The 12,514-nt window shown below is 42.6% G+C and overlaps 1 protein-coding gene across 1 annotated transcript in view; it reads right to left on the bottom strand.

The window, feature by feature from the left end:
• Positions 1-12,514, bottom strand: part of lrp12 (low density lipoprotein receptor-related protein 12) — a 30,356-nt gene that overhangs the window by 15,463 nt on the left and 2,379 nt on the right. The window contains exons 2-8 of the mRNA XM_084081198.1: positions 11,523-11,579; positions 10,693-10,825; positions 9,542-9,741; positions 8,281-8,633; positions 6,605-6,754; positions 5,512-5,733; positions 1,408-1,674 (exon numbers count right to left, since the gene is read on the bottom strand). Of these exons, the coding sequence (XP_083937324.1) occupies positions 1,408-1,674; positions 5,512-5,733; positions 6,605-6,754; positions 8,281-8,633; positions 9,542-9,741; positions 10,693-10,825; positions 11,523-11,579 (1,382 nt within the window). The remainder of the gene's footprint in view (positions 1-1,407; positions 1,675-5,511; positions 5,734-6,604; positions 6,755-8,280; positions 8,634-9,541; positions 9,742-10,692; positions 10,826-11,522; positions 11,580-12,514) is intronic.

Genomic DNA, 12,514 nt, shown 5'->3' with positions numbered 1-12,514 from the left:
TTGTGGCCTCCTGGTGGCGCTATAATAGGCCAATGTGAAAAGGGCCCGTTCCTTCTTAGGCCTTTCATGGCAATCGGACACTGCATTGATGATTTGAGGCATTTTGTTCCAAAAATGTGTTTTGCTAAATTAGACCCGCTGGTGGCGCTATAACAGGCCAATGTGAAAAGAGAGGCATTTCTTCCTCGGCCTAATGGGAATGCGAGTGTGAAATTTCACGGAAATCGCAAGCTGCGTGCATCATTTTCACCGGCGTATGACAAGCGAACGGGAAGTTCGCTTGTCATAGAAAGCACAGAGAAAGCCCAGTGAAACCCTCCGTGATTAGCAACCATCAGGGATCATACTGGAGATAAATATTCTGCGACTAATTGAAAAGGTTAGAAAAATCGAAAAAGAACGCTGGCAGTGGGTGCATGCAGCCAGAAATAAGTCTGGCAGTGAATGTGATAATATACTTTTTAATCATTTTCTTTTTTTTTTGCAAAGGCTATATTGTCATCCAACCCCTGCTCATTGTAACTACCGCGGACCTGGGTTGAGAATCACTGTATTAGTGAACTGGAGGCCACTACACATGGGGTTAAAAATGCCACATGAATGCTGCCAGAAGCTGGTTCCTGGCTATAGGCATCACGTTTGCAGCAGGTTATAATAACAAAAAGGATGCTCGACCAAGTATTATAGACACTTCTCATGAACAGTTTGAATAATTCTGTCACTGCAGTAGTCATTAAAAGTGACGCTTTGTGTTGAATTTTTGTTGACAAAGTTGACAAATAAAGTATTCAATCACCAATCAAAAACGTACGAAAGAGGCAAACATTCTGAAAATCGCCGATCTACCGATCTACAAGCTCACATCGCCTCCCACTGCGTATATCGGCTATTTTCACAATGTTTATCTGTGGAACTGAGTCAAACTAAATGTAATGCCTACAATAGGCTCTATTCACAGCAGCCATATTATGAAGACATTCACAGGTGTTACCAATGATACTAATGAAGGCTCTGTTCCATTCTGGTCAAACAGAGTCAGGGTGCTGATATTGTGCATGTTGGCCCACTGGAAACACTGTTACACCAGTGGGTCTACAGTTGGGGTCCAGGGACCCTCATGGGCTTCCAAATGGCCCCTTGCTTACGGGTCCATTTGGTTCCATTTGTACACTCTCAGAGTTACGGGGGTCGTGGAAACCACTGTGCTACACTAAATGGAACAGAGCCTTCATTAGTATCATTGGTAACACCTGTGAAGGAAGTGATAATATGGCTGCTGTGCATAGAGCCTATTCCAAGTGCTCGTCAGGGTGGGTCTCCAGTTCAAATATGATTATTTTGGGGGGGGTCACGGCCTGAGAAGTTAGGGAACCCTTGCTTACAGACCACCTTTCCAGTCTTTTTTACCTTGCAGTGGAAGTTGCCCGGCTGGCAGAAGAAGCAGTTCTTCTCGTCGGAGCCGTTGGGACAGCGGTTCTGGTAGTTGCAGCGGTCCGAGCGGGGGTAGCAGGCCCCGTTGCGGGAGCAGGGGAACTCGTCTTCCTGGCACGACGAGCAGTTGAGCTCGTCGCGGCCGTTGGGACAGTGCCAGTAGCCGTCGCACCGCTGCTGCTCCGTGTAGCAGCCCCAGTTCCCCCCGCACGGGATCTCCCATGGCAGACAGAAGCCGTCCACCTGAGCCACACACACACACACACACACACACACACACACACACACACACACACACACACACACACTTGTATTACATCAGAACATCAACACTTTTTTTTGTTTATACCCATTAACACATTCCATGCCAGAGGTTAATCTCATAATGTACTTACCAGTGCCAGCGTTTTATTGTTGTTGTTTTTTTTTTTTCACGTCGCCATAGACCTCTTTAAAATCCTTAAGATTGAGCTCTAAACTGTTTGTAAACATCGCGGAGATGTGACTGCTTCGACCAGTGGAAAACCACGTGTCAAACGGAATCGCCATGGTGTAGTTAGAACGGTTTATGTTAAACAGTGATCAGCGAGGAGAAAAACTACAAAGAGAAAATGGCGTTTCAGTTTCGTCATTATAACGGAGGCCGACGGGATCGGCAAAACCGGATCCCGGATAATTCCGTTTCCGGTGGTGCTACAATGAAATGTGCCGTATCGAAAATTGAAAAAAGTGCACCACTTCGCGTAGGTCTACGCGACTGGCACGCGGCGGTAGGGCTGAACGATTTTGGGAAAAAATCTAATTGCGATTTTTCTGACCGATATTGCGATTGCGATTTGATTGCGATTTTTTTTATAAAGAAAAAAAAAAAAAACTTAAACATTTTTTTAAATTCAAGCTTCAGTTTAGTATTCACTGTGTACGTTTAAAAAGTAATTGGAAGTAATGGAACATTACCAAATGGCATACCATTTATTTACTGTTCTAGATTCTAATAAATAAGGATGAGAACTAAAAGATATGAATTGCTTCATTGCTTCCAACATGTATCTTCCAAGTACTTTTTTTCCCATGTATATATTCAAACATTTAGCTGGAATAGAAATAGCTTATTTTTGTAAACAACCCAACATTGAACTTGTGCTTCTCTTCTCAAGAAGAGAAGCTTTTTCTGAAATGAAGTTAAATAAATAAAAATAAAAATAAAATTAAACAAATAATTACCATTTTGTGTAAACAATTCACAGCAGTGAAATAAGTAGGTCTTTCACTTATGGCTCCAGAAGCATATTTACTGATATCCAGTATTTAGCTTATGTAGATTAACATTCAACTAAAATGTAACACTTTTTTGTCTCACAAGCCAAAGTCCTCTCCTGTACATTGTATTACTACTACTCCTTGGAAGTGAAAAACTCAGAATACATAACGCAGTGGTGGAAAGTAACTAAGTACATTTACTTAAGTACTGTACTTAAGTACAATTTTGAGGTATTTGTACTTCACTTGAGTATTTCTAATTTCCAATACTTTAACTCCTACTCCACTACATCTCAGAGGCAAATATTGTACTTTTACTCCACTACAATTATTTGAGAACTTTAGTGACTAGTTACTTTGCAGATATAAATTATAATATTATAAAACCTACATTAACCACTTTAGCCCTATTTTATACATAGGTAATTTGAAAATAGCCGATCTACAAGCTCACAACTCGCCGCGATGCGACGCGTTGTGAGCTTGTAGATCTGCTATTTTCAAACATAAGTACTTTTGGTACTTTAAGTACATTTTGATACCAATACTTTTGTACTTTTATTCAAGTCAATTTTGAATTTGGTATTTTTACTTGTAACAGAGTACTTCTACATTGCAGTATTGATACTTTTATTTAAGTACAACATTTGAGTACTTTTTCCACCACTGTACATAAGTGACAAAGATACAGTTCATAGTCGCTTCTTTTGTTTTGGGCTTGTTTTCATAGACAGGGTTGCTTATTTCTCTCACAAAACCTGGCAACACTGACCAGGAAGTGCTTCGCATAGTATTGTTTACATTGGATCACAGCATCCAACAGAAATAGTTTAACAATGATGGGAAAAATATAAGTTACACTTACAGAAACAAACATAGATAGGAGCAACACTACTACTACACTACTTGTGTCGCACCGAAAATAATGTTTTACCGCTACGCGCGGCACACTTTAAATACTCGCAGCCGATGGCGAGGGACCTAACTCTATGAGAGGGACAGAGCGAGAGAGAGAGAGAGAGGGGGGGCGCTGCCCTCTCGCTCCCTGTAGAGAGAGAGAGGCAGCCACTCTGGATAGAAGGAGACAAGTCCCGCGGGTGCTCTGGGATTAATATTAATATTAAAAGTATGTATTATGATAAAATAAAAAATAAAAAAATCGCGGCCTTTGCGATTAGCTAATCGCGTGGTTTCAAATCGCGATTTCGGTTTGAAAACGATTAATCGTTCAGCCTTACGCGGCGGCTTTAAATAGGTTCGCGTAGGTCTACGCGACTGGCAGTCAATGTGTTAAGACCTGAGGTCGATTCTACAAATGCCTTCTAAGTCACTAGTTTTTCTCAAACTTTGAAGATTTTATCAAAACATTAAAAAAAAATAGCAGATGTACAAGCTCGCAGCACGGCGCGAAGTGACACGCTGTGAGCTTGCAGGTCTGCTATTTTTGAATAGCCAGAGCTCAAATCTAAAATGACACAGATGCTTTGTCGATTTTAATGGGCTAAATTGCACATTTTCACCGTTAAGCCTAAAGCCGAAAAATAGCAGATCTACAAGCTTACAACCATAACCCCTGAATTGATTGATTAATTTAACCCATTAAGACCGGGAACGCATCTGAGTCACTTTAGGTTTCTTTGGCTATTCAAAAATAGCAGATATACAAGCTCACAGCGCGGCACCGAGTGCCGCGCTATGAGCTTGTAGATCTGCTATTTTTGAAAAATCTTTAGAAAAAAAATGTTTCGATTTTTTTTCCAAAAACTTAGCCTCAGGTCTTAATGGGTTAATACGCCTCAGGTCTTAATGGGTTAATACTTTATTGGTCAAAACAATTTAAACAGCACAGAGGTATAGTAAAACATTTAGGCCAAAAGGATCGTTTTCATTGCTATGTTGATCTAAATGCCTAATCCTAACCCTACGCACAACCTGAATCTAACAGGTCTACAATCTATCTATCTGTCTATTTCTCAAATTCTACTATAGACATTTGGTCCACTCCTCACAAGTGGAGTAATACAAGTACATGGAAACGATTACATGGATTAAAGCAAAATAAAATGTCACAACTTTGTATGGTTTGTGCCCACCACACTAGCGCTATTTCTTAACACAACTTGCCCTGTGTTCCCTGACAGAACTTGCTCTGCGCATGTCTGTGACAGGCGCAACGCTCTTTGGTCCATACCCGTGGGGGGATATGCTCACATGATCTGGCAACCCGGGAGCCATCGAACACAAAAACGCTAACAAGCAGACGGTTGGGGAAAGCGAAAAACAGGCTTCACTGTTCCGTGCACATGGTAATGGTCAATGGCTGTGTGCAAATGCATATCAATTTGTCCAGCCACTGAGGAGAACCGGGCAAAAGGGAGTTTGGACTCACCACACTGTTGGCCTCACCACGCTCTCAGAGCTTTGTCGAATTATAGGTGGATATGTCAAATGATGTTTTTTTGGGGAATATTGTTCCTGCTGTTCTACATACTGCCAACAAAGTGAAGAGATCGAAGATTGAGGCTTTGCATGAAATATGTGAGACCATTAGGGTTTTTATGATAGATGCAGCTGAACAGATTGCTAGTCTGACCACTTCAAATGCTCTAATCTTAAAATAATAACAGATAACAGCCTATCTACAAGCTCTCAATGCGTCGCAGACGCACTGAGAGCTTGTAGATCGGCTATTTTCGCTGCGCAACGCGTTTCCATAGAAGACATGCCGGCTTTAGTCCTGGCGACCGAGAACTTTGAATCCATGCGATAATGACGCAACATAACGGCGATTGCGTGACTATTGCGACAGGCCTGGTGTACCTGGTAGGTGACGTTGAATCCCCGAGCGGCGTTGATCTTGTCAGCGTAGAAGTGGATGGTCAGCTGTCCCGCCGAGGAAACCACGCTGAGCGGCGCCCTCGAGTCGAAGGCGGTCAGGACTCGGAGCAGGCGGCGAGGAGACGTGTCCAGGCCGTCGTACACCTTGACGTAGTCCCCGTAGCCTGTGCCGTCCAGCTTGAAGTCTATGAACCTCAGTATCACCTAGAAACAGCACACGTACACAGTGATGCCGATAGGTTGATAGGCATATGCATCTCTGACGCATATCATTAACTCTTTCATTGCCACACTTATTTCAGACTGTGTCGTCCCAGTGCCACAAAAAAAAGGTGCATTTTTCCTCTGTTAGTTTTTTAACATTGAAGTGAATGGAGCAGCAATTTTTTGGATAGCGTTATCTCCTAGTTCCTTTGAGATAAACAAAAAAAAAAAAGACAAAAAAATAATAATAATATTTTTTTTTTTTTATAATTTCGTCATTTCCGTCCGTGGCCATGATAGCCATAGTAGCATCGGACGAGAATTCCCGTTTTTGGCAGTCAAAGAGTTAAGAAAAGACGCATTCAACTCACCGTCCGTGCATCTATTGGACGCACTACTGTTGTCAACAGCAAACTACGTGTCAAGAAACAGTGCGGGAAAAAAACGAACAAAACAAAAAAAGTTTGCACCATTTTGCATGGCCGCATCCTACTTTTTCAAACGTTATGAGCGACAAAATCCACGTAGAAATCCGCTAAAAACAAATATAAAAAAACAAATAGAACACCTGGCTGGAGCTCTGCCTGCGATGCGTCGTCTCGTCACCGACTGGATCAATCATCACCCTCAGGCTATGGGATCTAAACTCCAGGTATGTTGCGTTGCCTCATATTTCAATAACACAAACATGTTGATTTGATTGACGAGTGGCTCAAACTGCACCGTTTACCGAGGGGACGGGCTGCATTGATCTCTAGTGATTGGAAATCACTTAAGAGTGGAGGCAAGCGTTCAATGTTTAGTCTTGATATCAGCCTATCGTATTCAGAGGTCAGGGGCCATATTCAGAGGTCAGTGGTCGTATATGTACCTTCCTGTGGTCTCCGGTGTCAATCATCCAGGTGCAGTTGCTTCCAGGCGGGTAGAAGTCGGGATAGTTCGGAGAGGAGAAGGATCCGTAGAAGTTCTTCAAGCGCTCTCCGCACGAAGGAACGTCGCAGTCGATCTCGTCGCCAAGGTCCTACACGTTACCATGACGACACGACATAAACATCTCATCATTCACGTCTTACAAAACAGAAGGTCACAGTCTAAAGCCAGATCCCCAAAAATCTACGCTTCCTTTTTGTTCAGTTTTTTACCCCCCGATTCAAACCCCCAGACTTAAAGGGCAAGACCACTTTGGTAGAGGTTTGGGTTGTGTAGTTACCTTGCCAGGATGTAACTCCAAAGGTGGACAAGAAATCAAAAATAATTGCTCCATTGATTAGAAATTGATAATTCAAAATATGCTCCTCATTGACTTACATTGTACGGTAAAACAACTCTCAAAGTCACTCTTTTAGCACATAAACAAACGCAAACAACGTTGATTCAGACAATAAAGAGCATCACCAAACCCAGTACTGTTTGTTTTTTTAAATAAAAATGTCAACTTCCTGTTGATTTTGCCATTTTTAATAAGTAGAAAACCTGGACTGGATCCGCAGATCTTCAAATAGTAAAATAAACAGGAAGTTGATATTTTTATTAAAAAAACAAACAGTACTGGGTTTGGTGATGTTCTATATTGTCTGAATCAACTTTGTTTGTGTTCGTTTATGTGCTAAAAGAGTGACTTTGAGAGCTGTTTTACGGTACAATTATCAATTTCTAATCAATGGAGCAATTATTTTTGATTTCTTGCCCACCTTTGGAGTTACATCATGGCAAGGTAACTACGCAACCCAAACCTCTACCAAAGTGGTCTTGCCCTTTAACGGTGGTGGACAGGTACATTACCACTGCGCCACCCGAGCGCAATCATTTACACTTCCCTTCTCGCGTCCTCCCCGCAGAGGACGGAGGAACGGATGGGGTTCGCTTAGTCAGCGCCTTTTTGAAGGGACGGTAATTAATTATGACCTGTCACACAGCTGGATCGCTATTAATTAGCATAAATTAACATGCATTACAGCATACATACATACTGTATGACTGTAATGTATCTGTATGCGTCTGTCTGTCCGTCCGTCTCTCTCTCTCCCTCTCTCTCTCTCTCTGTCTTACCTGACAGTCTATGCTTCCATCACATTTCAGCAGTGGTGTAAAGTAACTAAGTAAATGTACTCAAGTACTGCATTTAAGTACAATTTTGAGGTACTTTCACTTTATTGGAGTATTTCCAATTGTCTATACTTTTACTTCTACTCCACTACACCTCAGAGGCAAATATTGTACTTTTACTCCACTACAATTATTTGAAAACTATAGTTACTAGTTACTTTGCAGATATAAATCATTCTATTATAAAACATACATTAACCACTTTAGCCCTATTTTATACCGAGGCTATCTGAAAATAGCCGATCTACAAGCTCACAACGCGTCACGTTGTGATACCAATACCTTTGCACTTTTACTCAAGTAAATTTTGAATTCCGGACTTTTACTTGTAACAGAGTACTTTTACTTAAGTAAAACATTTGAGTACTTTTTCCCACCACTGCATTTCAGGCTGGCAGACAAAGAGGCACACAGCCTGTCTGTCTCTCTCATGTGTCTTACCTGACAGTCTATGCTTCCATCACACTTCAGGCTGGCGGGCAGACAGGTGTACAGCCTGGTGTAGCGAGACAGGCAGGGGAACTGGTTGTAGGCGCACGGCTGGAAGGAGAAGGCGGCCGAGGGCTGCGATTGGTCGAAGGCTGCGGCGGCGGCGGGCTCCGATTGGTCCAAGTCGGCGGAGGAGGGCTGCGACTGGTGGAAAGCGGCGGCGGGCAGCGATAGGTCGCCACACAGCTCCTCGTCGGAGTTGTCCCCGCACTCGTCCTGAGAGTTGCATCGCCACGACAACGGGATGCACTTCCCACTGGAGCAGTGGAACTGGTCTGAGAGACAACTGGACTCTCCCAGTTTACCTGAGAGACAGACAGACAGACAGAGTTAATTTAGTCGACTAAAACTATCACAAAAATGTTCGTCGCCGACCTTTCGAATACCCCTGCTTTAACCACTTAAACCCCAGTATCCGTATCGTGGGGAGCGCTTTTCAGGCGAAGGTTTTCCCCACAATAACAGAAAATAGAAAAGAGACTTAGTATAGAGCCCTGAGGGACTCCGATCAACCATATTGGGTTTAACCCATTAAAAGCGGGGAAAGCGTCTGTGTCATTTTGGATTTGAAGCATTGGCTAATCAAAAATAGCAGATCTACAAGCTCGCATCTGCTATTTATGACAAATCTGGAGAGCGTTCGAAAAGGAAACGCTGGAAAGCGTCCCTTCCCTGGCACAAAACATTTTCAGATGGGGGGGGGGGGGGGGGGTCCACAGCCAAATACATATCATTTTGGGGGTCCTTAGCACGAAGAACTACTGATTTAGAAAGCATTTGTTGAATCGCCTCAGGTCTTAAAGTGGTTAACCCATTCAACCCTGGAACGCATCTCTGTCATTTGAGATTTCTATGGCTATTCAAAAAATATGTTCAGATCTGCTATTTTTCGCAAATCTTTGAATATATATGTTTAAAGCAAACATTTTTAACTCAAATCTTTGCTTCTGGGGGGTCCCTGGAACAAAATATTTTGAGATGGGGGGTCCGCGGCCAAACGCATATCATTTTGCGGGCCCTTGACATGAAAACGTTTGAGAACCACTGAGATATTTTTCAAAAATAGCAGATCTACAAGCTCATGGCGCGGCACTCGGTGCCGCGCTATGAGCTTGTAGCTCTGCTATTTTTGAATCGCCAAAGAAATCTAAAAATGACAAGGATTGAATGGGTTTTGAGGGGGACTGTTAAACTGTTTTTTGCGGCGTCTTACCGGTGACGTAGACCAGCCTGAACCCTTTGCCGGCCAGACTGCGGTCCGAGCGGAACTGGATCCACACGTCCAGCGAGGAGATGAACGGAGCCGGCAGAGAGGAGCCACACACCCTGAAGGCGTCCAGGTTCTTGTAACTGCCAATGGACAGCCAGTCCAAGCCACAGCGATGAGACGTCTGCAGGTCAAAGTCCTGGAAGCTAGGAGAGGAGAGGAGAGGAGAGGAGAGTGAATAGTGTGTGTACATAGGGCTGTCAAGATTACAACATTTAAAGGAGCAGTTCACCCAAAAAAAGGATGTTTTAAGTTTTTGTCGCATTCCTAAGCCAATAATTTGATGACCGGCGGTCATTACTGCCGAGTCTCCTTACTGACCGATGAGTCAAATTATTGGCCCAGGAATGTGGCATGGCTTCATGGGGTGTGCAATTGATGGAAAATAAGTCATTTTCTGGGTGAACTACTCCTTTAAGTTGACGATTAATTGCCATACAAATAATGTCGATTAACGGTGTAATTTCGTTATTGGCATTGAACATTGGAACATATATTTTGCCTTTTAGGCTTCGCAATCAAAGATTATACAGGACAAATATAACAAAGACATGAAATGACTAACATGTAATAATTGTATACTTAAAAAAAAGATATATAGCGAAAATTGCTGATAAACAAGCTTAAAACGCGTCACAAAGTGACGTTTCCGCTATTTTTGGAAAATGTTTGAACGTGTATGAACAGTTTTCAACATGGAAACGATTGAGACAATTATGCAAAAATAATTGCGATTATGTCAAATAATTGAGATTAGGCGATTACGCAACAATTGTGACAGGCCTATGTGTACGACTATTCTGTGCATTGTGTGCATGCATGCATGCGCGTGTGTGTGCCATCACACCCGATGGCAGAGGAAACCATGCAAGGCACCAACCTGCTCATCGGGAGCAGTTAGGGTTCAGTGTCTTGCTCAAGGACACTTTGACAGTAACACAGGGTTGAGCCCGGGATCGATCCCGGGCAGGAACCTTCGGAATCCCAAGTGGCCACTCTGTCTCCTGAGTCACTGCCACCCATGCCCCACGGGGCGTGCGTGTGTGTTGATGCGCGTGTGTGTGTGTGTGTGTGTGTGTGTGTGTGTGTGTACGTACCTGATAGTAATAACATCTCCTGGTGGCGCTCTGATGTTCCAGGAACAGTTGACTCCATCAGGATATTTGAAGGGCCATCCTGGACTGGTGATGACCCCGCTGTTAGATACCATCTGCACAGTCTGACCACAGCCTGCACACACACACACACACACACACACACACACGTATACATGTAAGATTTTTTTTTTACAGAAATATTAAGTATTGTTCATTAAAGCAATGAGACAAAACAGCTAAGAGGTGTAGGAACGGCCGCGGACACGAGCCGACCCTCTTAGCCATTGTACACAGATCAAGTCAATCAATTCAATTAATCAGTCATGTTCTGTGGAAGGAATTAAATCACATTTGATCCCCGTATCTCCGTCACGCTCTTAAGTGGGAGTTGCTAATGTGTGCGACGCGTCTACTACCCAGACACCGGCCCTATACCTCATCAAACGGAGTATTTTCACTTATGTGAGAACGCAGCTGAAACGGACGTTCTCCCATTGCGTGCTACACGTGTGAAAGACCACCACCAGACCTTAGCCGATTCCCCCCGGACATCTTCCAGATGTCATGTGTGAAAAGGCCTCTAGACTAGACTATTCGATTCTTTTTTTTTTTTACATTTCTGAATTATTTGTTTTTATTTTATTTTTGTTTTTAAAATCTTTTTTAAATAACAATACAAATCCTTCCACGAGGAGCACCGAGTGCCACGCTATGAGCTTGTAGATCTGCTATTTTTGAAAAATCGTGAGAAAATATTTTTTTCACAAAACTGATTTTTTTAAAGAATCGCCTCAGGTCTTAAAGGGATAATAGTGTTATAATGAACTCACCAGTAGATCGTCCTGACACGTACACATTGTCATTATGTTGAGAACCAACTGACTGACCTGTGGGAGAGAGAGAGAACACACACACACAAATATTTTATCAGAAATGTAAAAAAAAAAGAAAAATCCATAAATAGAACACAGATTTTATATTTCCCGTGGCTTCTTTCCTAAAATGTATTATTTATAGAATAGTCGTATGAAATTCAAACATTGAGAGGTTTCTGAGTGTTTTGAAATTGACCTAGACAGAGAGGCTGGTAACAGGATAGGTGGGCACTAATAGGGACATCTGGGCACCTCGATGTAAAATTGTCTATTTTGTCCAAAATGGTAAAAAAAAAAAAAAAATTGAAAAATGTCTTAAGTAAAGAAAAGTATAAACGATTAGAACATGTTTAAACATTGGACAAATAAGGTCTAATATTTCTACAATTGCTACAAACCCTGTAGGGCCATCCCACAGCTGGGCAGCCGTAACCAGGGCGACATTCTTTTACATAAAAACGCGAATAAACAGCCGACAGTTGGGGAAATCGAAAAACTGTTCCGTCCGCATGGTAATGGTCAATGGCTGTAGTGCAATTTCAGATCAATAGCTCCAACCGCTGAGGAGAACCGGGCAGAACAAATTATAGGAGGATAATGATGTACCGTGCATGTTCACATCATGCATACTTATACTTTCTTTTTAGCGGCGCTAGCCGCTCTATACCTGACTTTGTCCATGTGCGTCAACGTTCTGATTGGTCAGGTGCGTCAACAAAGTGATTGGTCAAGCTTCACGTGACACATGGCTATAAACACGTTATAAACACATATCGATGACAAAAATGTATCAAAGGCGCCGCTCCCTTCACACAGGGTGTGATTTTTTTTTTATTATTTGGGACAAAATAGCCAATTTTACATCAAGGTGCCCAGACGTCCCTAGTGCCCACCTATCCCGTATCCGAGAGGCTATATCTGAGTAGAAATTGTACGGGTTCTAACTG

The sequence above is a fragment of the Gymnoscopelus microlampas genome, assembly GCF_963454915.1.
Source record: "Gymnoscopelus microlampas genome assembly, chromosome: 15".
NCBI lineage: Eukaryota > Metazoa > Chordata > Actinopteri > Myctophiformes > Myctophidae > Gymnoscopelus > Gymnoscopelus microlampas.
This window is presented reverse-complemented; position numbering and strand designations above follow the sequence as displayed.